At 41.6% G+C, this 24,272-nt stretch overlaps 1 protein-coding gene and 1 non-coding gene across 2 annotated transcripts in view; both read left to right on the top strand.

The window, feature by feature from the left end:
* PTCD3 (pentatricopeptide repeat domain 3) overlaps window positions 1–24,272 on the top strand; it is a 31,560-nt gene extending 7,288 nt beyond the window's left edge. Inside the window, exons 7-24 of the mRNA XM_073004039.2 lie at window positions 889–1,012; window positions 2,571–2,689; window positions 4,583–4,644; window positions 6,012–6,099; window positions 6,196–6,256; window positions 6,982–7,064; window positions 8,628–8,772; window positions 10,978–11,028; window positions 13,466–13,555; window positions 15,364–15,392; window positions 16,405–16,511; window positions 17,710–17,788; window positions 17,883–17,973; window positions 18,461–18,546; window positions 19,837–19,985; window positions 21,415–21,456; window positions 23,543–23,701; window positions 23,929–24,272. Coding sequence (XP_072860140.2) covers window positions 889–1,012; window positions 2,571–2,689; window positions 4,583–4,644; window positions 6,012–6,099; window positions 6,196–6,256; window positions 6,982–7,064; window positions 8,628–8,772; window positions 10,978–11,028; window positions 13,466–13,555; window positions 15,364–15,392; window positions 16,405–16,511; window positions 17,710–17,788; window positions 17,883–17,973; window positions 18,461–18,546; window positions 19,837–19,985; window positions 21,415–21,456; window positions 23,543–23,701; window positions 23,929–23,977 — 1,614 coding nt within the window. The 3' untranslated portion in view covers window positions 23,978–24,272. The remainder of the gene's footprint in view (window positions 1–888; window positions 1,013–2,570; window positions 2,690–4,582; window positions 4,645–6,011; window positions 6,100–6,195; window positions 6,257–6,981; window positions 7,065–8,627; window positions 8,773–10,977; window positions 11,029–13,465; window positions 13,556–15,363; window positions 15,393–16,404; window positions 16,512–17,709; window positions 17,789–17,882; window positions 17,974–18,460; window positions 18,547–19,836; window positions 19,986–21,414; window positions 21,457–23,542; window positions 23,702–23,928) is intronic.
* On the top strand, window positions 6,755–6,899 carry LOC140701574 (small nucleolar RNA SNORD94). The gene has a single exon (XR_012080465.1). It is a non-coding gene; the product is annotated as a small nucleolar RNA SNORD94 (small nucleolar RNA).

Here is a 24,272-nt window from a genome sequence, read left to right as displayed (position 1 = left end):
TTAAATTTAAAGTTTTAATGCTATCCTGTCAGGTTCTGAGGCTCTGTAGTTATCCCTTTTGACCTTTGTATGGGCTTGAGAACCTCAGGATGTGAAGGAGTCTTTAATATTGAAAAACCACTGGGTTCTAGCTGCAGGTCCTGATGCCTGTGGAGGTAATCTGGCAGTGATTTGGATATTAAAGCCCTCCCCACAACTATTCTGAGGCTCCCAAAGGCTTCCCTGAAAAGCGATCCCTGGAAGCCTCAGAACCTGAGGAGGAAAGATAGGAAGCTTTAAAATGTATTTTAATGTCATGGATTGATCACATCATTGCCATTTAAACTTGTGTAGCTATACAAGAGGATTTTCACCTATATAGTCATTGGGTCCATCAGATAACTTTTTTATTTGTTTGTTTAAAATATTTTTTTACCTTGCCTTTCTCCCTGGAAAGGCCCCAAAGTGGCTTACAACAATGGAGGACATTAAATTTGAAAAATATGAGTATTCAACAGTGATTAACATCTTTGGGTGAATCAGTTTGCAGTTCAGATTTGTACGTCCCAAAACATGAGTCATTTCATTAGACTTATACTGTAGACTGCAATGCACAGGAAAAACTGCCGTGAGATTCCAGAGGATTGTCTGAAGGATGATTTACAAGTGATTGTTGTGCTGCTATGTTTGTTAGAAATATGCATGAGCACAGCCAGGAACTTGGGAGGGTTAAGCAAAAGAAGGCAAAGGAAACTTGAAGATACCAGTCAGTCTTACAGTTTCTCAAGTGAGGGGTTGTGAGGCAAGAGGACCTGTTGCAAGTTTGCAATTGGGCCCAAAGAAATGACTTGGCATTGGTGAATTCTCTCTTTACATAATTTGGGAATAATTATCAACATCTTATTTTAGTCCTTGATGCCACCGAAGGTCGAATTGCAGCCTGAGGAAGTGAGTGAAGAAGCACTTAGAAATCAGATTCAGTTGAGGAAAGTAAACGCTTCTGTGGACATGTACGATCAACTTCTGCAAGCAGGTACCTGTCTGAAGTTGTAGCACTAGGCGTGATTATGATTAATTATAAACCATACTGAACACAATAGTGTTTACTTCTGAGTTGACATGCATAGAACTGAACTGTGAAATCGAATGCGTTGGCTGGCAGAAACTTACAAAAATGTAGGCCCTGCCCACCAACTCTTTTATTGCAACTCACTGAGCTCCTTCCGCATTCTTGAGGCATGGTGGCTTAACCTCCTCTGCTTTGCCAACCTTTCAACTGCAGTTGGATTTACTTTGGTCTTATTCTGCTTTTTGTTTGGCAGTGCAGGCTGCCTCAGTAGCATGCATGCAGCAGTCTGTCATGCTAACTTTACATGGTATATCTTTCTTATTTATTTATTTACAATTTTACCCACTGTTCTCCTTAAAGAGGACCCAAAGCAGCATAAGTAATTAAAATGCAATATTTAAAAGCTAAAAACAGTAAGTATACAAATAATAAAAAAGGATCAAGCAAATACCACCCTAAAAAAGGTACAAAACAATACCAAAACACATTAAAAGCAACAATGGAATAACCATCCAGTTAAAAACCCCTCTCATACTGCCAGTCATAAGGGGAAAGCCTGCCTGGAGGGGAAAATCTTTGCTTGCTTGTGGAAGGACAGCAAAGATGGGGCCAATCTGGCCCCCTGTGGGAGGGAATTCCAAAGTCTGGCAGCAGCACCAGAGAAGGCCTTCTCCCTGTTTCCCCACCAAATGCACCTGTGAAGGTGGTGGGATCAAGAGAAAGACCTGTCCTGATTATCTTAATACCTGGAGTTGTGATTTCTGTAACCAGCCCGAGTTAACAATCTGGCTGCTGTTTCGGATCCGCTAAAGTTTCCAAAGGCAGCCCCACATACAGCACATTAGAGTAATCCAGCCTGGATGTAACTAAGGCATGTGTCACTATGGCTAGATCAGACGTCTCCAGGAATGGGTGCAGCTGGTGCACAAGTTCTAATTGTGCAAATGAGCTCCTGACCACCACCTAAACCTGGATATCCAGACTCAGAGATGAATCCAGGAGCACCCCCAAGCTATGATTTTAGAAGGAATACAACCCTATGCAGCATAGGTTGTATACCTGTTCCTGGATCTGCCTTTCAGCTGAACAGGAGAATGTCTATCTTGTCTAGATTAAGTTTAGTTTAGTTTATTCACTCTCATCCAATCCATACTTCCAGACATAGATCTAGAGTCGAAACAGCTTCCTCAGATTTAGATGGCAAGGATAGAAAGAGTTGGGTGTCTTCTGTGTACTGGTGACACAAAACCCCAAAACTGGACAACCTCTCCCTCCAGTTTCAGGTAGATGTTGAATAGCGTGGGAGGCAAAACAGAATCTTGAGGTACACCACAGACCACTAGTGAAAATCTATATAGCTATCACAGTTCTGGCATCACAGAAATAGGTTCCAGCTGAAAGGTCATGCTAGTCATCAGCTTGTTTAACGCATGGATGAGAGAACAAGTAAAGTAAATTATTTTATGATGTGATTTTTTTTTTAAAAAAATGTGATTTACACTTTTGTTTTCCCCATTTGCAGGAACTACCATACCTTTGAATATATCAAATAGTCTTTTGGATCTCTTGTGTTTTTATGGAGACCGTGAACCTTCTGACATGGACAGCCATGTTGAAGAGAAGCGCGAGTCAGAAGAACTGGTAAGCAAGTCTGGCTGGATATTGATTAACATACAGGTTGTCAGTACATAACATTACAAAAAACAGGATTGTCAGTAAGTTCGGAAATTTCTAAATTACTATGATGAGGCTGTTATTTTCTAAGACGTCATTTAGTTGTGTCCGACACTTCGTGACCCCATGGACCAGAGCATGCCAGGCCCTCTTATCTTCCACTGCCTCCTGTAGTTGTGTCAAATTCATGTTGGTTGCTTCGCAGACACTGTCCAGCCATCTCATCCTCTGTCGTCCCCTTCTCCTCTTGCCGTCACACTTTCCTAACATCATGGTCTTTTCCTAGGAGTCTTCTCTTCTCATGAGATGGCCAAAGTACTGAAGCCTCAGCTTCAGGATCTGTCCTTCCAGTGAGCACTCAGGGTTGATTTCCTTTAGAATGGATTGGTTTGTTCTCCTTGATAGGTTTGTTCTCCTTGATAGGTTTGTTCTCCTTGTAAGCCGCCCAGAGAGTGCTTGAAGCGCTATGGGGCGCTATATAAGCAGCACGCTTTGCTTTTTGCAGCATGCTTTGCTTTAATATCTCCAATTTTCCTGAACAGATCTCTGGTTTTTCCTTTTCTGTTATTTTCCTCTATTTCTTTGCATTGTTCGTTTAAGAAGGCCCTCTTGTCTCTCCTTGCTATTCTTTGGAAGTCTGCATTCAGTTTTCTGTAACTTTCCCTATCTCCCTTGCATTTTGTTTCCCTTCTCCTCTCTGCTATTTCTAAGGCCTCGTTGGACAGCCACTTTGCTTTCTTGCATTGCCTTTTCTTTGGGATGGTTTTTGTTGCTGCCTCCTGTACAATGTTACGAGCCTGTATCCAAAGTTTTTCAGGCACTGTGTCCACCAAATCGAGTTCCTTAAATCTGTTCTTTACTTCCACTGTGTATTCATAAGGGATTTGGTTTAGATTATAGCTGACTAGCCCAGTGGTTTTTCCTACTCTCTTCAGTTTAAGCTTGAATTTTGCTATGAGAAGCTGATGATCAGAGCCGCAGTAAGCTTGTTTTTGCTGACTGTATAGAGCTTCTCCGTCTTTGGTTGCAGAGAATATAATCAATCTGATTTCGATATTGCCCATCTGGTGATTTCCATGTATAGAGTCGCCTCTTGTGTTGTTGGAAAAGAGTGTTTGTGATGACCAGCTTGTTCTCTTGACAAAACTCTTCGTTCTGAACTCCAAGGCCAAACTTCCCTGTTGTTCCTTTTATCTCTTGGCTCCCTACTTTAACATTCCAATCCCCTAGAATGAGAAGAACATCTTTCTTTGGTGTCAGTTCTAGAAGGTGTTGTAAATCTTCATAAAATTGTTCTATTTCAGTCTCCTCAGCAATGCTGGTTGGTGCATAAACTTGGATTATTGTGATGTTGAAAGGTCTGCCTTGGATTCGTATTGACATCATTCTATCATTTTTGAGATTGTATCCCATTACAGCTTTTCCCACTCTTTTGTTGACTATGAGGGCTACTCCATTCCTTCTACGGGATTCTTGCCCACAATAGTAGATTTTCTAAGACAGTCGTTCTCAATTTTGGGTAAACCAGGTGTTCTTCAACTCCCAGAAGCCTTCACCACTAGCTGTGCTGGCCAAGGGTTCTGGAAGCTGCAGTCCAAGAACATCTGGGTTACCCAAAATTGGGAACCACTGTCCTAAGAAATAGGACTTGTGAGAGTCAACAGCACATATGGTCTTTGTGTAATGCTAGAAGGAGAAACAGGCTTAAAAGAGTCATCCAGCTGTGCTCTTACTCTTGAGTGCTTGTCCTGAAGATTAATTTGCATCAAACATTTTGAGAACCCTGGTTGTGGATGGGGTTCTGATGTCTGCAGCTGTGTTCATGGTGCAAACCTGAAGAAAACTTGTTTCTTTTTGCAGCAAGAAGCTTCAGAAGAGAAGAGGCAGAGGGACACCCCTAATGGCCGACACATGACATGGAGGTACCAGCTATTTCTTCAGACATACCTGTGTGCACTCCCTTAGAGAACACTGAATATTTTGTGCTGCTCAGCTTCTTCCTAAAGATGAAAGGAAAGGAGGAAACTGTTCAAACAACATGCCGTGTTTCCCCGGAAATAAGACAGGGTCTTATATTAATTTTGTCCCCCCCAAAAAAAGAAGAAGAAGAAGCAATAGGGCTTATTTTCAGGGGATGTTTTATTTTACAGTCATGTCATCTTCTGGTTGCTACACAATGGTGGAGGGTGGGGCTTCACTTAACTGGGGCTTATTTTGGGGGTAGGGCTTATATTACTGGCATCCTGAAAAATCATTCTAGGGCTTGTTTTCTGGTTAGGTCTTACAGTGGTGCCTCGCAAGAGGATGTTAATTCATTCAGTGAAAAACGCTGTCTTGTGAAAACATCATCTTGCGAAATGCGGTTCCCCATTGGAATGCATTGAAATCCATTTAATGCGTTCCAATGGAAAAATCGCTGTCTTGCAAAAATCGTCTGTAGAAAACATTGTCTTGCGGAACATGGTTCCCCGTTGGAATGCATTGAAATCCATTTAATGTGTTCCAGTGGGGAAAAATCGTCGTCTTTTGAAAATTGTCCATAGGATACCATCGTCTTGCGAACTGCAACAGCGATCGCAAAAACTAATCATCTTGCGGATTAATCATCCCGCGAGACAATCGTCTAGCGAGGCACCACTGTATTTTGGGGGGAAAGTGAGAAGTGGCTTACTATGTACATGGTTCAAATATTTTAATGTGGATTTTTTTTAAGATTAAGTTCTAGATTTTCAGAAGTCTCTTTGATGTCCAAATAGCTAGGTGTGATTATGATACAGGAAGCATGTGTGTGACTCAAGTGTGAGTAAAGGAAAGAATGTCTGATGTATTGGCAGATCAGCAAGATCATACTTTTCACATTAACTTAGCAACATATGTGCCATGATGTCTACAAATGCCATAGACATGTGCATTTTTACTCAGGCAGCTTGAAATGTGTGATAATTGTTTGCTTGTCTGTTCTTCTAGAGGCCCATTCAGGTGCTATTTTCTGAAAGCGGGTATAGTTGTAACTATGGTGGGCATGTGCATAAATCCTGCCCCCAGTATCCCTCTCAGGTGTCCATCAGATCTGTGTGGGATCGGTGAATATATCTTGTATTCAAGAAATCAAGATCTCATGTTTCAGGCTGGTTGCATGTTCCATTTAAATCTATTTCACCCATGTAGTAGGCAAGCAAGCACAAACCAGAGCAGGCTATTTCTGTCTGATTCTGTCTTCAGTGTACTGAGATGCTTGCAAACATTTTAATGAGAATTGATCTAAATAATGCTCTTTTTGAAATAACAGGAAAAATAATAATGCTGAGAGGATATTTAAGCTAATGCCAGAAAAAAATGCACATTCGTACTGCACGATGATTAGAGGAATGGTGAAGGTATTGTAGTAATCGTCTTTATAACAGATTTCTTTCTATTAAATCTCTCTAGACTAATAACAGAAGTATATCTAATGCTTTTTTAATACCTTGCAGCACAGAGCATATGAAGATGCTTTTGGCATGTACACTGAGTTATTGAACCACGGGTTTAATGGTAAGATCTGGAGAGCTTGTTTATTTACTATAATTACCTTTGTATTCCACTTTTCCTTTAATATAATTCCCAAGGCTGCTATTAAATCAAATTAAGCAGTTACCAGTCTCAATAATTAAATGAGCAATAAATCAGTCTGCTGTATAACTCAGTGGTTTAGGTCTCTGGCTGCAGAGAGCCAGAGGTTAGGAGTTCGATTCCCCACTATGCTTCCTTGAAAGGAGCTGGATCGGATGATCAACAGGGTCCCTTCTAGCTCTGTAGTTCTAAGATTATTATTGTAATACTAAAAGCCAATTAAAACAATAAAGGTATAGCAACCAGTAGTATTTGCCCATCTCTATATGACACTTCATGCAATGTTTTGTGAAAGTAGGGAGAAGCTGTGCCTAGTGACTGGGCGCTTCCCCTGCAGTGTGAGTGAGACTGGAGTTGGTGTCACAGGGACAGTGTTGTTTAGATCATTGCTTCACTTTCTGACCGTTCGGGCTTTTCTTTGCAGCAATGATGATTGGCGCAGGGGTACGGACCTCAGCTAGATAATGGGAGCTGAGTGTGAGTTATCTGCTTTCCAGCATTGCTGGCATGTGGCTAGCTTCCTGGAGACTGGCTCACACGAGAATTCCGCCTTACACTGAGCTGCCATAGAAACAATCAGTGCCAAAGAAAGTGCACACAGTCCGATGCAATTGCTTAGCATCTAACTGATATGCCATTTCTTTCAGCGGATGTGTACACCTTCAATGCACTCATTTTAGCAGCTAAAGAAGTAAAGTCATTGTCCGTTGAACGATGTGAATTTATTGAGGTAAGGAAAGTATCAGATTCATAAGGTTTTATTGCATCTTTGCCATGCTTGAAGTCCTGTTACTTTGTTACTCAATAGGTATAGTATTCACCCATTCTTGGCCAGCAATTAACAATCCCTGCTGGGATTTTTGGGTGTAGGTATTTCTGGTTAGGAATGATTGGATGTTACACCTTTTGTATTATGAAGCAACAGCATTTCAGCCAGTGAATCCAACGTGACTCTGTTGTACAATGATTGGCAAGAAATTGGTCTACCTTGTGGCATGGGCTGAATATATGGGTCTCTCTGTCCAGCTGTGAGTTGGAACTGGATGTGGCATTTACTAACAGGTTGAATATTATTATTCACTAGTGTAGCAGATTATATCTTCTAAAGCCCTTGCACAAGCCAGGTAGGGATGAAAATGAGTGCAGGTTTGGGCAAGGAAGAGAAATGGCCCCATCTGTATTAATAGGATCAGTGGCCCTCAGGCCAGAAGAGGTTGATTATTAGCCAGTCCACACAAATAATGGGTGGCAAAACTCTATCACTCAAGAGACTGAGCAGGAAAAAAATGACAAAAAATGTCCCGAGTGGTGATCATCAGCCCTGGATTTCACAGGGAAGAATGGTAAGTAAGATACACACCATTCAGTTGTCCAGGTTAGTAAACATCTAGTCGAGTGGTTCCCAACCTTGGGTTCCCAGATGTTCTTGGACTAAAACTCCCAGAAGCCTTCACCAGTAGCTGTGCCAGCCAGGATTTCAGAGAGTTGTAGTCTAAAGACACTGGGAGACCCAAGGTTGGAAACCACTGATCTAGTTCATTTTAGATCACACGGGTATCTGATGTACTTACAATTCAACCATGTTTATCCTGGGACATTGCTGATCAGCTTGTACCAATCATGACTTTTCCTTCTGTAGCCCTAGTAGGTTGCACTGTGTGAAAGATGTTACTTGCCATTTAATGTGGTGGAGGTCAAGGGTGTTGCAAGCAGATGTGCTTGTCTCAAATGTAATGGCAATTAACACTGATAAAACAGTTTCTAGTGCCCAGAAATGCTTTAATGCATTCTCTAATCATGGCAACAAAAGTTTTGATAAGAAATTTAAAACTGGGGATGTATTGGCTGAAGTTGCAACTACAGTAGGCCTGTTGAATCAGTTGAACTTAATGGAAAAGGTGACTTACCAAATCCCCACTGATTTATTGAACCAGTTTTAGTTGCAATTTACTTTCATTTCAGCCCCTGTAAATTTCTAGAATCTTGTTTAGTCCATTGCTACCTTAAAGTTGAAACAAAGGCTGGGCATATAAGTAAATACATTTAACTTGGAGCTAACAGCCTATACATGTACATGTGCATGCACAAAGATTAATATGAAAGCAAATCCTATTGTTTTTAGTGGGATTTTATTTGCAAACAGGTTTTGCAGTATATTGGTGTGATAAATCTGATAAATGTTCTTCCAGTGTTGGGGACAATGGCATACGTCTTAAAGAAAGGGGAAAATATGTTTTTTTTTTCTTCAGAGTCTCTATTTAGGTCTTGCTTTCTGGTTCACCTTTGTTTCTAGGACTTGCTGAGGCAGATGAAGCAACAAAATGTGCAGCCGAACCTGCTAACTTTTAATTCTGTGCTGAAAACAATGAGGTTTTCTGGTAATCCTGGCAAACGTATGGCCATGAGGACCCTGAATGAGATGAAAGCACTAAATATAGGTTGGAATTCTTTGCTTTCCTTGTCATTTTACTCTGCAAAGAGGCAAACATCCAAAGACTGTTTAGTTAGTCCTTGCAAATGTATGTGATTATGGCATCTGAAAAAGGGTAGTTGTATATCATATGTATCATAGCATGTTACATATGAATGTGGGGTTTGTACAATTTCCCGGTGTGATCAAATTGCAGCCACTAGTGCTGTGGACATTTTGTGACCTGCTTAAGATGCCTTGGTAGGGAACTCTTTAGTAACAATCTCATGCATGACCATCATTAAACCTGTGGGACAACAATGAGATTTCCTTCTGTTTTGTTCATGCCTTTTTCTATTTACTCCTCTTGATTCTCCTCGAGACAGTCAGGATGGCAACTTTTTAGGTACTCTGAAAGATAAACATTCTTCACATTTTTGTGTTGGAAGTTCCTAGAATAATTCAGATTTGGTATTCTTGACTCAGAAGCAGTTTATTGCCAAGAGACACCTTAAAAATTCTGCAAAGAATAGACAAGACCACATTCTGAGCACTGGTTTTGATTATAATTTGATCTTACAATCCTGACGACAACACCTACTTACGTAAGTTCAAAGAAGCTTTCTTTGATGCCCAAGAACCATTGGAGTGTGGCATGGAAAGACCATGGGGCTTGTGAATCTAGATAATACAGAATTCATTAAGGTGTCTCCTGTTGCCTAGCACCTTAGGAGAGTAAGACGGAGAGGCTGAGGTAAAGTGGAGGGAAAGTGAAAGTGGTAGCTGCCTTGGGTTCTTTTTAAGGAGAAAGGCAGGGTTAAAATATTACAAACAGACAGACAAGAGAGACATGGCAGAATGGGCCCTTAGACTTTAGGAAGCTACATTTCCCATTCTAGGAGAAGTTTTAGTGGGAAGACAGGACCAGAATTTGGGAGAAGGAGTGGAGGAGAAAGACCCCACCTCTGGGAGCAGCTCAGGGAGTGCCAGGAGAATAGAGAGCCGTAGCAGGAGTGCATGCAGGAGCCCAAAGAGCAAGGAGAACATTGAATATGAATTCTGCATCAAGGAGTTGTAGAAGCATGAGGGGAAGTCTGTGAGAAAAGTCTCTGACCCGGGAGCCAGAGATGATCCAGCAAAGGTGCACCTTCTTAAATCACCAGTGCTTGTCCCTCCTGCTGTGACGTGACAAAGACCGAGGAAGGGCCAAAGGGAAGGGAGTAGTGAGGACTTATATTTACCTGAAGCTTGAGCAGGATAACCAATCAGTACCCTACACCTGATGAACTGAAATAAAAACATTTGCACTCTAGCCATCAAATGTCCATTACTATGAATAACCCCCGGGCAGTGACACCTTGGGTGCCCAGGGACTGATCTGACCGGATGTTATTCAGGGTGCACTGGCACTCCAACGCGCATAAGAAAATTGGTAGGACTGAAGAAGGTGTTTGACCCTTAATTCAGTCATTCATTGTCTCCTTCAAATATTTCCTTCATCTCTGGGAAACAGTTAAATATCTCTGTGCCCACAGGAAATAAATCTAGGCAAATTGTAAATAGCTGAGAATGGATATGGCATGAGGAAAGTGGTAGGCATAAAATTCAAGGGAGAGTTCAGGAAAAGGTTGCATGGCCATTGAAACAATACAGTTATAGGAATGGGTGATACCTTTATTTGACTATTAAGAATATAAAACAAAAAATCCCAGAAAAAGCAAACAGCTTTCGTTGATAAATTATCTTCTTCAAGGCTGTGCACCAAGTTCCAATGGGTAATTCCAAATTACATGCTGTTATTAAAGTCCAGACGTCACACTGATGGTGCGGCGAGGTTAGCCTCTTAGTTGGAGATGGCTTCAGTCTGCAAATGCTTTAAAGGGGGTTGGTTGTGTTTCATCCCCTGCTCTCTTATTTCCCTCTTTCTCTCCATTTTCCCACTATCCCAGCAAACCTAGGCTTGAATGAGTGTACAGTACGTAGTTTGGTATGCTTATGAGTGTAATCACAAGTATATTAGATGAGCCTATGAGTAAAAGATCACCTTGTGATCAGTGAGTCTGAAATGGATCCTAGAGTGCCACTGTAATAATGCATTCTGAGATATTTTTCAGCATTGTTAACCAAAAAGTTTCAGATAATTCTGATTTGAATATAATATGGATTGATTCAAATATTTATATCTTGAGTGATTAAAGATTAAGTTTGTTTATCATATGTTTGTATGTTTCAGAACCTAGTCTTGCAACATATGATCATCTCCTTCACATTTTTTATAAACCTGGTATGTAATTTCTAGATCCTAGTCAATCTGTTTTTATGGTAATCATAATTTTTCGTGTGGCTTTTTATTGTTGAACTCGTAGTCCATGGTCAATGCTGCCTTAAAAGCTGTTTCTAGTTTTACACTCCATATGCAGATCTTCTTTTGCCCTTCTCTTGCGTTTGGGCCTTTTGTCACAGGCTGTGGCATAATTTTGTTTCAAAAAGCAGGCATTTGAACTATGTTACTCTGTGGAAAGATTCAAAACTGACACGTTGCACAGGGTCACTATTTTTAAGTTAAAAAGTGCATCCATGATATCTGACATGTAATTGCCATTTTTGCCACATGAGCGTCTTTCTGTGGCCCTCCTGCTTCTTGTTTTTGTTTGTTTTTACAGAGTTTGACAGCTTATAATCAAGGAGCAAAATGACTGTTTTCAGGAGCACTGCAGACAAGTTGACAGTAACTCCTCTCTGTTATCATTGGAAGTGCCTTGAAGTCTGGCAATCAGCTGTCTTAAAATCTTGCAAAGCAGAATGATAAGTGGACTAGTCAGTGGTCTTCAGTAATATTAATGGGCATTCCAGGAGAGGAAGAATATCTTCTTGCCTAGCTGTGCCCTATGCCAGTTCTCACTGCAAAAAGAAAAGAAAAATGTTTGTATCATGTAAGACAGACACACATTTAGAAGAGAGATGGGCAGTTTGTGCCTCACCCGATTTTGGGGTAGCACTCCCAGTGACTCTTAGCAAGGGCTTTGCTGGCTAGCACTGTTGGGAGTTGCAGTCTGGCAACAGCTAGAGGGCTATGATGCCCCTTTTGGCCATTGCTTTTCTCGTAGGTGGTACCATGAGCCTGCTGTTCCTTCCAAGAGGAATTATCCTATGCCATTCCTCAGGAGCCAAGGCAGTCTCCCCAGCTGTTTGGTGTACACATGAAACTGACAACAGAGATGGTCAGGAGATACAGAGTTAGGTATCATCATTGTCAGCCTCTTTTTCTCCTTGTCAGAGCTGTTGTAGCTCCTTTTTGCTTTCATGTCTTGACAAGGCAGTACAACCCCTGGATGCATACTTGCCATCAGTAGCAGGCTGGATTAGGAGTTACAGGTTCAGGCTGCAGAGAGGATTGAGTTAATGATAGTGGGGGGGGGGGCTCAATGTATTCAATGAGTGCTTGTTGTATACAAGATCCCATTGCCAGACTGAGGGTCTGTTGAGTTTAGCATTCCTTCTGAATTTCCAAGTAACATCTGTGGCCCAGGATGTCTTTTATCAACTTTAGCTGATAGATGGACTATGTCTGCTGTTAGAAGATGGAAACTAGTAGCTGCTCTTCTATAGCTGCCTCTAGACCATACCATTGCAATGTACATTATCTGTGACTACCTTTGACTGTGGTTTGGAAATTTTATCTAGTGCAGAATATAGTAGCTTTTTTATCTGGGTTGGACCGGTACTCACTTATATCATAATGCAGCTGGCAGTCAATTTCATGCCAAATTCAAACTATGTGACATTTGGTAGACTGAATCCTGATTATTTCAGAGGGCATCATATATTCTCTTGTACATTGTTATCTGTTGGAAGCCTAGATTAATGAAATGCTGTCGTATTTTTTCAATAGCAGTATAAGTGTTTATTGAACAACTTGTTTAAGATTACAGTGGTACCTCGCTTAACGGGCGCCCTGTTTAACGACGAAATCGCATAGTGATTAACTTTTTGCGATAGCTTTGCAATGGTCTGAATGGGGTTTTTTCGCTTTGCGATGATCGGTTCCCTGTTTCGCTTACCAATCATCGCAAAACGAAGATTTTTTAACAGCTGATCGGCGGTTCCAAAATGTCCGCCGGGTTAAAAAAATGGCCGTCCGCTGTGTTTTCGCACGTATTCCTCACTTACCGGGCAGTGAAAATGGCCGCCATATGGAGGATTTTCGCTTAAAGGTAAGTTTTTAGCCCATAGGAACGCATTAAATAGGTTTTAATGCGTTTCTATGGGCTTTTTAAAATCGCAAAGCGACGAAATCGCTTTGCAGCGAGTTTTGCTGCACCGATTATCGTCGCTATGCGAGGCACCACTGTACTTAAATTCCATTTCAGAGTAGATTAAAGCCATGGTATTTTTTCAGCTTGGTTTGTGTATTTTTTTCTGCACTTTGCTGCTGCTGGAAATAGTAATATGCTTCCATTATATACACTCAGATTATAACTAGGCACATGATCACGGGATGCTGTGCTCAAAAGCATCTACAAAAGCATGGGCAAGGATTGAAAGCTAAATAATTGTGGAAAATGTTTTTATTGCTCACTTAGTATGTTTTACTTTTTAAAATCTTTTGTATCTGAGATCATACCTTAGTTCTTTGTCTACAGAAATTATTTAGCTCATCGTTTTTAAAGTAGAAAACAGCATAACAGAGTTTGGATAACATATGACTTTTTGTTCCACAGCCCATATTTCTGAAAATCCATCAGATATAATCTATAAAATTCTGGATGAAATTGAGGGGAAGAGTTTTTACCCATGCGACCCAGAGGATGGTATGTTTTCTGTATATACCTCTTGTGTCATGTATAAGAATAAAAGGAATAATGTATGACAGGGCCAACAAAGAGTGTTGCAGCACTTTAATAAATTTTATTTAGCATAAGTTTTTGTGAACTGTATCCCTTTCATCTGTTGCGTCTGAAGAAGCGAGCTGCAGTCTACAACAATTTACTCAAATAAAACAGGATATGAAATCACAAGGCTGTTTGTTAATTTTGTCGTAGCAGACTAAATGTGTTGCTTCCCTCCTCCCTCTGAAATGAAAGGCAGAATTCACTTACTCTTTATAAGACAGTGGGGTGAATATTTGTTAATGTCCCATAGGATTTACTATACATCTGTCAAAGAGTCCAATCTGAGCTAACATGTCACATCACCATTATATATACCGTTTTTTGGGTAACGTAGATGTGTATTTGCTGACATGGTGATTATGTCTTTGTGGACCTCTGTTGCCATCATATACAGTGGTGCCTCGCACAGCTGTGTGAAAGCATCGCTGTACGGATCAAAAAAAGCCATTGGAACGCATTAAACAGCGTTTAATGCATTCCAAATTGTCAAAAACTCACCGTACAGTGATGCTTTTCCGGGTCCGGCAGCCATTTTCGCACCCTCGGTAAGTGAGGGGAGGGCGCGAAAACGCTGCGCGCGGCCATTTCGGCTGCAGCGAGACCGCAGATCAGCTGGTCGGCGGGTCCAAAATGGCCACTGGAACAGCCGAAATGGCCTCGCACAGCGTTTTCGCGCCCTCCCCTCGTTTACCGAGGGCGCAAAAACGGTGTGCGTGGCCATTTTGGCTGTTCCGGCAGCCATTTTGGACCCGCCGACCAGCTGATCGGCGGGTCGCAAAGCGAAGGTCGGTAAGCCAACCGCTTACCGACCTTCGCTCTGCGATTTTCGCCCTATGCGGGCACCGTTTTGCGATCGCATTTGCGATCGCAAAACCGGCCTCATAGAGCGGATTCATCGCTCTACGAGGCGTCCGTTGTGCAAGGCACCACTGTAGTTAGCTTTTATAGGCTTCACCTGCATGGTATTTCATCCATCTTGCTATAGGTCCTCAGTTTGAAAGTTCTGAAGTTATGGGTGAAGTTATAGGGATGAGCACAGAATTTTCAATGCTTTACCAAACTATAACTTCTCTTCAGTGTTCTGTGTTCCAGGTCATGATGTAGATTTGTCAAATAATAAGAATAAGAATAAGAATTTATTGTCACTGGACGTATATACACTGTGTACACATACAATGAAATTTACGAAGAACACTCAGAGACCAGACCAAAACACACACACCCTCATAACAATCCTAAAACCCAGAACCCCGCCTAAGAGCACACAGTACCCACACAACATACAACACAACAGACCAAGTAATAGTAATACAGTCCAACAACTCACTGCTGGTGATTCTTAAGTTCCTTGTTAAGTTCAGTTATAGCTCTAGGATAGAAATTGTTCAAAAAGTGTGCCGTCCGAGTTTTAATTGCTCTGTATCTTCTGCCAGAAGGCATGAGTTCAAAGAAGTTATAAGCAGGGTGGGAAGAATCTCTAAGAATATTAAATGACTTCCACAAGCAGTGGGATGCAAAGATATGGTCCAAGGTTGGGAGCTGAAGTCCAATAATATAATGTACTCTCGGTTATTATCTCGGACTGAGAAACTGTTTCATTAAAATGGTATTGCTTGAGATACTGGGGTTGTTCGTACCTCTGGATCTGTGTCAGTAAACGTAACTTGTGTGTCTTGCTAAAAAAATTATCACAAATTTAACAGTACCTGTTATTTCTTCTCTTTTAGACAAATTCTTCATAACAGCCATGAGAATAGTAAGTAGGCTTGGTTTCTGTGAACACTTTGATGTGAAAATAGAGTTCCATCTCTTTCTGTTTGCCTCTAAATTATGTTTGCTAATCTGCAAAGCCTGAACTATCTCTGGAGGTAAAAATGCTGAAACCGAAGCTGTTCTACTTTGGTAAATCATGAGAAGCCAAGATTCTCTGGAAAAGACAATGATGCTGGGAAAGGTTTAAAGGGAGCAGGACAAGAGGAAGACCAAATATGAGATGGACTGACTCCTAAAGAAAACCACAGGCTTGCTTTTATAGGAGCTGAGCAGGTCTGTTGAGGACAGGACATTTTGGAGATAGGTCATTCATAGGCTCATCATAAGTTGTAGGCGACTTGATGGCACATAACAGCAGCAGTAGTCTGCAAAGCACTTCGGTGTGTTCCACGAGTTGAACTGCTCTCTTTGCCATTTGTATACCTCCATATAAATACTTCATATAAATTCATATTCTCAGTCCTGTAGACATGCAGAAGGACACTATCACAGTAACCTCGCCATTACTATAGAACACTCAAGAGCAAATATCCTGTTTTTTTTTTTTAAGTGCCATTTCTGTAGTCTAAATGGAAATGTAGAATTGTGGTCTGGAGAACCTGTACTTAGTGCAAGAGTCTTGCTATTTACTATTCTTGCCTAGCTGATATAGGGATTGAAATGCCAGAAAAATGTTGCTCATTTTGTATCTGATCTTTCTTTACCTTATCTGAGTGGGTGATAGATGAAATGTCTTGTTATTTCATTTTCCACTTGGAAAATTCTGCTTTGGAAATGATTTTGTTTATTGTGGAAGTTTATTGTGTTTATAATTCAGTGAATACTCCCTTCTCCTCCAAGTGCTCAAGCTTCCTAACATTATTAGAATGCTACATGAAGATCAGAATCTTGTTAAAATGATTTCCGCCCCACTCCGCCCAAGTTTTGTCATGTCCTGTTTAGTAGGATGGTTATGTCTTGGGCTTTAGCATTTATGCTGTTTGTCTTCACTACAGTGCCTGAATCTGAAGGATATCCAACTTGCCTACCAGCTTAATAGAATACTGGATACAGGAGAGAACAGAAAAATGATGAGAAACCATTTCCAGCAAATGCGTTACTGGTAATTGTCGCTCCATATTGTCAGTAGCTTCATGGGGGGCAAAACACTATTGCCAATCTGGTTAATGGGGTAAGGGAGTGAGAACATATGCTGCCAGTTTGGAAATAATTATATACCATATATGCCGCCGTACTAGGCGACCGGCCATATTAGACGACCCCCCCAAAATGCGGCGCTGGGAAGAGGCTGGGGGGGCGGCAGGAGGAGGAAGAGGGGAAGCAGTGTGGTGGCAGGCGAACGTGCGCGCGCCGCTTCCCTCCCTCCATCTGCCTGCCTGCCCGCCTGCCTTCCTCCCCGGCGGCAGGAGGAGGAGAAGGAGGAGGAGGAAGAGGGGAAGCGGGGGTCGCGAGCGAGCAAGCGCCGCTTCCCTCCCTCCATCTGCCTGCCTGCCTGCCTTCCTCCCCAGTGGCAGGAGGAGGAGAAGGAGGAGGAGGAAGAGGGGAAGCGGGGGTGGCGAGCAAGCGCCGCTTCCCTCCCTCCATCTGCCTGGCTGCCTGCCTGCCTTCGTCCCCAGCGCAGGAGGAAGAGGGGAAGAGGGGAATGGCGGGTGGGCGAGCGCGCGCGCGCCACTTCCCTCCCTCCATCTGCCTGCCTGCCCGCCTGCCTTCCTCCCCGGCCAGCGGGGCCCCGCATCACTCACTCAGCGGCAGCGGCGGCTCCTTCCTGGCCCAGCGTACAAGACAACCCCCCCACTTGGAGGCATCTTTTTGGGGCCCCAAAAGGATAAGTCGTCTTGTACGCCGGCATATACGGTACTTAACTTTTTATGGTACTTGAGGCTAACAAAGAGAGACTTTTAAAAGGACCAGATTTTATTTGCATATTTGTTTATGTAGGAAATTACTCATAAAGAGGTGGGAAGAAGGAAATATTGTCAGATTTTTTTTCTTCTGAACTTTCTCCTAACTGTATCTTACTTGATTGCATGTCTTCAAGGGTTTTAAAAAAGAGAACCATATAAGGCTTGTGTAATTTCAGCTACACTAACCAGCTGCATATTTTAATTCTGATTAGTTAATTTTAGAGTGTTAAGATTGTGATATATTCTTAATGGAAATATTTTTAAAATTATTTTTTTGTAAACTACCTAGGCCTGTGAGAAGTCACAAAATAAATGTAATAGTTCTATAAATTAACTGGTTCCGTCTCAAACGCTGCTCGGTTTTTTAAAACTGGAGATTTCATGCTTTGCCTGCAGGGGAAGATTTTTTCACTTACTATGCATAATGGAACAATTTGATGTGATAATGAAATGGTATAAAGAACTAGTTCCTTCAGTAAGTATTTGTTCTTAAAGTTCCTTCCCCATAAAAATCTGCTAATCTGAAGTGGGGGTGATTTAAAAAAGCCAGTGTCTCTTTCTTTCCTCAGGTATTTTACCTAAATGTTGAAGGGATGCAGAGTCTTCTACAGGCATTGGACACAGCCAACCATTTGGAAATTGTTCCCGAACTCTGGAAAGGTTGGTAGCCCTTTCTGTTCTCATTTTCAGTGCAGCCAAGAAGGAATCTTCCAAATTTGGTGTTGCTACATTGGTTAGACAAACCACTTCTAGAGTCAGCAGACCTTGGAAATGTGCACTGAGATCTAAGGAGCAATGTGGTTCTCTCAAATTGACTGAGAACGTGTGTCTCTTTTGCTCCTCAAACTGTCCCTCTCATACAAAAGATGTACCATTCTAAGATTTTGGCCACAGGATGTGTTAAGTAACACAAGAAAAAGACAAACAGCTGCTACACTTTCGCGTAAGCATAATGTTAATGCAAATGTATAAAGCTGTCTTTAGCACTGAGACAACTTTATTTTCCCACATTTATATAAAAGTGCAAAAAGTAATTGACAGTCAAAGGAGCCATCTGTGACCATTTTTGTTGGCAGTAAAATTATTTGACTTTACAGGCAGAAAACCTCTTGCTATGCCTCATTTGTGTCACTTTCTCCCCGTACAGACAATCAACAATTTTCGCACCACCAGAGATTTATTATTGCAGAGGAAGTTTTGGATCTGATGGCCAGAGACGTGCAGCCTCTTGAGGTGAGTTTTGTTGTTGACATTTAACATCTTTTAACTAAATCCTGTCTAGTGAGCAGCATGGTGATAATGTTTAAGTACCAAGTAGTTAATAGTGATGAGGTTGCATTACCAAGGCCTGGGTTCAAATGCATGACACTCCCTGGATAGCTATGAGCCAATCATTTTCTGGGCCTAACTTTGTTCCTAGGATGGCTTGTCATTCATTGCCTGGAATAATGGATGATTACAGCAGGCAACCGCCTGTAAAGAAAAGGTTATTAGCAACTGTAAAGGCCAGTCTCCTCAGTGTAATTAATATGTTCTTCTAGCATTGTTATTCATGACGGAGGTTCTTACATCCTTTAAAACACAGACTTCAGTGGAATATACCTCTTTGATATGTATATCGAAGAAGTTGTCACCTGTTAAATATCCATTGACTTTCTTACCAACCAGCCGACCATGATCTCTGTATTTTGATGCCATGTATAAATATTTGCCATGTCATATCTCTCTCTCTCTCTATGTCTGAGAACATGGACTTGTCACAAAAGCCCACACTAAAATATAACAGTATTTGAGGTGCCATCACATTTTTGTAATAGAAACATACAGCTTAAAATAAAAATAAAATGTTCTGCATTTTACATCAGCTTTGAAGTTTTAAAAACAATTTTCAAAGGCATTCTGATGTATGTCTTAACAATGCAGTATCAGTCTGACAATGGCATTTGCTTGTAGTTGAGTTTATCTTCTGCAGAAATGGGTGCAACCGGGCATCAGTCTGTGTACTCCTGGCCTTAGTTGCCACCTCATTATCGAAGATGACTTCCAAGCTATAAACCTGGTTCTCTCCCCATTGATCCATACTGTCTCTGGATATTTTGACACTAGCCAGTCCTGTTAGTTATGCCTGCAAGTGTTAACGCAAAAGGTGTAGCTTTTGGAGATGAATTGTCTCAAGTTAAGAAATCACAGTAGACATTATGAATTGTGTACTGAGTTGCACAGCATGGCACACAACAGATAACATCTGCAGCCATTCCTTACCTTCAGGCCATTTGCTTTCAAAAATTAAACTGTTGGTATTATGCCAGTATAAAACTCCAGTAGGATTTTGGCCTTTAAAAACTTAGAGGGAAATAGTTTTTGCAGTTTGACTTGTACTTCATGGCACCTTTTGTTCCTTATTCATCAGGTATGAATGGATTTGATTTTAAAAAGGTACTCTAGAGACTTTTGTGTCCGGCTTTTACCTGCTTCTGCACAAGGATAGTTCTTGTAAACAAATATTTGTATTGACTCTTTCAGACACAGATTGCATTTGCCGACTGTGCTGCAAGCATAAAATCTCTCTATGAGGGAGGAGAATTTAAACAAGTCACCCCAGAGTGGACAACTTCTGTTCTGAGTCATATCACTATATTATTTGCCAGAGCTGGGAGAGCACAAGAAGCCTGGTAAGTCAACCAAAGATGCTTGTATCTCAGCTTGTATCTCAGGTTGAAAGAAAAATATGAAAAAAATAAATGTGCTGAAGCTCTGAAATACGTCAGGTGCCTGTCACAGTCTACTAAAGCTTTACACTGGTTGCTATTCTTTTCCTCACTGTGATTGGGTTCGGAGTAAGTTTGGGCGGGAAATAACCAAGACGGCTCATTTTGAACTTTAACAGATTTATTAACATCTGAAGAATCAACAGCCTCTATGGGTTCAAAACAGCTTAACTCAGGAAGTTGACCATAAGAATTAGGTAATGCATTAAAGAATAAATTGTCCTGTTTCACTGTGGAGTCAGACCAAAATGCTCTCTGTCAGTTGGCTTCCGTAATGGTGTGCTCCTCACGGCACAAATTGTGCCACAGCACGGGTGACGCGCCCAGTCCCCCTTGAGGGGTAGTTGGTTGAATGTGACGTTGGGGCGAATCACCCTCACGAATGACCCTGTCCCCTCGGGAATACTACTACCATCCATTCTGACGTCTCGGTCACGGTTATACCTTCTTTCTTGGGAGCTGGATCCGACAATAATCCTCCAACTTTCAAGTTGGGAAAGTCCTGCAATGTTGCGTGCTTTTTGGTATTCAGCTTCTCTTCCCTCTTTCATCTCTTCACCGGGTCTTCTGAATGTTCTCACCCCTTCCTCCTCCTTTTTATCTTCCTCCCACACTGACAATGTTAGCTCCTCCCCTTCCTTTCCTTTCCCCTCTTCCACCAAACAATCCTCTGTCTTTCTTTCTTCCCTCTCATCCCTTTTGACAATCATCCCTTCTGTTCCCTCTCTCAGTTCTTCTTTCAATGATTTGTTCACTTGAGATGGCACACTGTCGTCATATTCCACATTGCCTACTCCTCTTTCACACTCTCCTTACCTCAGAACACAAGTGAAGAGCCTTTTCAGAAGCAGAGGAGCTCTTCATGGAAATATTTAGGAGAAAGTCATTAGGGGCTGGAGCAGGAGCCAAAAAAAGAGGAGACACTGGAGATGCAGTGGAACGCAGCTGCTTTAAGGGGAGCTACTGCTTCTGCTCTCAGCTCCATCTTGCAGCTGCTACCAGGGGAAGGGAGTGCTGCCTCCATTAAGAGTCCTACCAAACCTGGCACCAAATTTGACTAAGGGTAGCAAATGCTATATCTATCCCAGCCCTTTTTGACTTGCTTCCAAAGGGAAAGGGAGGAAAGCTGCCAGAGCAGGCCCTCCCTGCAAGCCAAATCCAGCCTGTGGGCCAGAGATTCTCCACCCCAGGTTTGGAGGCAGCTAGTTTTACATGTTTAAATGAGGCAGTTGTGATCCAAGTACAGGAACAGCTCATATTCCTGCATGAATAGGAATAGATAATGTTTTTATTCTCAGCAGTACAAATGAAAATGTCTATTCTCTCCCAATAGGAAAATGCTGGAGTTTTTCAAAAAGCACAACCGAATACCCAGGTAAATTCTTATTTTGGTCATGTGCCTCAGTTCTTATTTATTTTTGATAAGGGAAGCAGATAGAAGAACAACTTCGAGTTTTTTTTCCATTTCTCTTTAATGTTTCTCTCCACAAAGTGATATATATTCAGTTCCATTTGACTCTTAGTTTCTTCTTCCTACCACCTGACTGTGGCTTCCTCTAAACGGCTCTCTTTGCTTAGGACAGTCTCGCTGTTAAAACCCTTAAGGAGCTGACCTCCTCAGGCATAAAATGCTGTTTCTTTAGATGGTTGCGGCAAGATAATATGTCAAACGCAGTATTGGCTGGGGAGTATGTTGCTTCTGAACCAAAACTTGGTCAGAATCCTGTTCCTGGCTTAAGACATGCATGAGTTAAATTGTATAACTTATCATGGCAAATTGCTATTAACCCATAAGGTGCTAGTCACATTATAAGATTTACACATAGTAACTCATTTCTTGTTAGTGGCAGTTTGCTGTGGCGAGTTATGTCCCTCCAGAATTCTGGCTCATGATCTGCTAAGCTTCTTGGTGCTAAATTAAATGTAACAAGTCTTAAATTATGGGGAAGAACAGGTTGCTTACCTGTAGTTGTGGTCCTTGGAGTGATAATCTGTGAACACACAACTATGGGTTTTATTGTGTTTGCACAAAAGATTTGGCAACCTTCTTCTAAAGGGGTGTCATTGAATTTTGGTAGGAGCCTCACCCTCTCTACTGCACAGGCCCATGCCTTTCCTCAGTTTGAGTCTGCCTAACTCCAGCTTACATATAGACATCAGTGCATGGAAAGGCAGGTTGTGTGAGTTTGCAGATGACAACCACAGTTGCAGCTAAGCAATCTGTTCTTCTTTGTAGTTCCTGTGACTAGCAAGCTCACTTTGAAGGAGGGAGGGATGTCACTGGAGAACTGAAGACAAAAAAAAGCTGCACCAAAACCTGCATCCTGATATGCTTGCATATATATTCTATGTATAAGGAACATAGAAAGCTGGGGTGATGTGGCTGCTCTGCAATGACTGGCAACAATATGTCTTGGAAGAAAGCTGGGACACATCAGTAACCCAAGCTGAATGTGCCCAGATATGCTGTTGTGTTTATAGCTTAGCCGGTTTATAACAGTTTAGTGGTTGATGCAAGCCATTAAGATGGCCTTGGAGCTGATTCCAGTTGGCCCTTTTTGTGTGTCCTGAACTATACAATGTCAGTTTGCCATTATCATGAAGTGACTTAAGAAGAGAGCCACATCTTAAGAAGAGAGCCAATAAAACACTTTCTCAGCTCTATGAAAGGGCCAAATAAGTGGGGGGGATGTAAGTATATTGGGGCAGTGGAAAACTACTCAGAAGTGGGAGGAGATGGGAGGGGGCAACAAGGGAGATTTTTGTTTGCTTACCTGAAGCACTGCATCTTGGTTGTAGTTTACTTCTTTAAGTGAAGGATTTGTTTCTGGGCCCAGTATTCAGTATAAAGGGGAAAAGAGTGGTAGAGTCCTGCCGAACAAAGGAGGCTAGTTTGTGGTGAAACGGGGAGCGAAATCTGTCACAGTGTCTTTGCTACAAAACCCTCTAATTTCCATCGTGGTGCTATTGCTGCTTTTCCAGCCTCAACTGTCATATATCTGTAGCCCACAGAACATTGTTTTGTTTTGTTTGTTTGTTTGTGGAGTGTGGAAGTCTCTCTCAGAGGCTCAAGAACCAAAAGGAAGGACAGAGAGAAGGCATGGAACAAGTCATAAAGAAAAAGACCCTTTCACAGAAAAGAACGATAGCTTGTTATCCCATATTATCAGTAGTTGTGTACTGTAATCTTCAGCCCAGCTATCATACTAAGACTTTAAGAAAGCATGGTTTGATTTTACTCGGCTGAACAGGCACACATTCAACTACATAAGGGCAGCTGGTTGCTTTGGGGTACATTGAAGAAGGCATTTGTGCATAATAAACCAAGAAGCACAACATTTGATTATATTCACCAATTGATTCATATTTCTGGAGACAGAATCATGTATTAAATTTTACTGTAGTAGGGATGCCATTGGCATAGCCAAGCTTACCACAGTCTCTGTCTTTCTCATATGCAGTTGTTTGGTGATGAATGAGATCTTGAATTGCATAAAGCAAGAAAACCAAACCAAGCAGGCATTTGACCTAGTAAAACTGGCTGCTAGCTTCAGCTTACCTTCAACTTCAGATCTTGCCAAGAGAGTTCTGGAAGAATTTCAGCTCTCAGAAGAGGAAAAGTGAGTAGCAACAAATAGATTAACTCAGAGCAATGATTTTATTGTTGAACATGTTTTTCAGCTAAAGTATAGTTTTGCGCCCTTTTTTCTTTCAGTTAGTACATGTTTCTAAACACTTGCCTGTCTGTAATAAGACTGCAGTTTTGCCAGCAGTTTGACTTAACTGATCTGCTGTACCATCATCTTTTAAAATCATAATTCTTGAGACCTGTCTTCTTTCTTTGCAGAAAGGAGCTGGTTGAGATGACAGAAGAAATCGACATTGACAGTGAGTAGATGCCAAGAAGGAACATCTTCTTTTTCCTGAAGAAAAGGGCAAGCTCTCCAGATCTGGCAGCTTAGCTGACAGGATGAACTGGTATAATTTATTTCTGCGGGTCACTCAACCTCATGTTTGAGAACTTTCAGTGTGAAGAATAATAAAAAGGGGGCTCAGGCTGAATCCTGTTTCAGGGCATTTGTTCCCACCTCCCAGCGCTTCTGTTTGGAAGATTAGAACTCTCTACTGGGTCACAGAATTGTTCTCCCATTGCATTGTTTCTGCCATTAAAATAAATTAAGGTGAAATATA

Source organism: Pogona vitticeps, chromosome 6, assembly GCF_051106095.1.
Source record: "Pogona vitticeps strain Pit_001003342236 chromosome 6, PviZW2.1, whole genome shotgun sequence".
In the NCBI taxonomy this organism is placed as follows: domain Eukaryota; kingdom Metazoa; phylum Chordata; class Lepidosauria; order Squamata; family Agamidae; genus Pogona; species Pogona vitticeps.
Note: the sequence above shows the minus strand (reverse complement) of the source record. Positions and strands in the feature narration are given on the sequence as shown.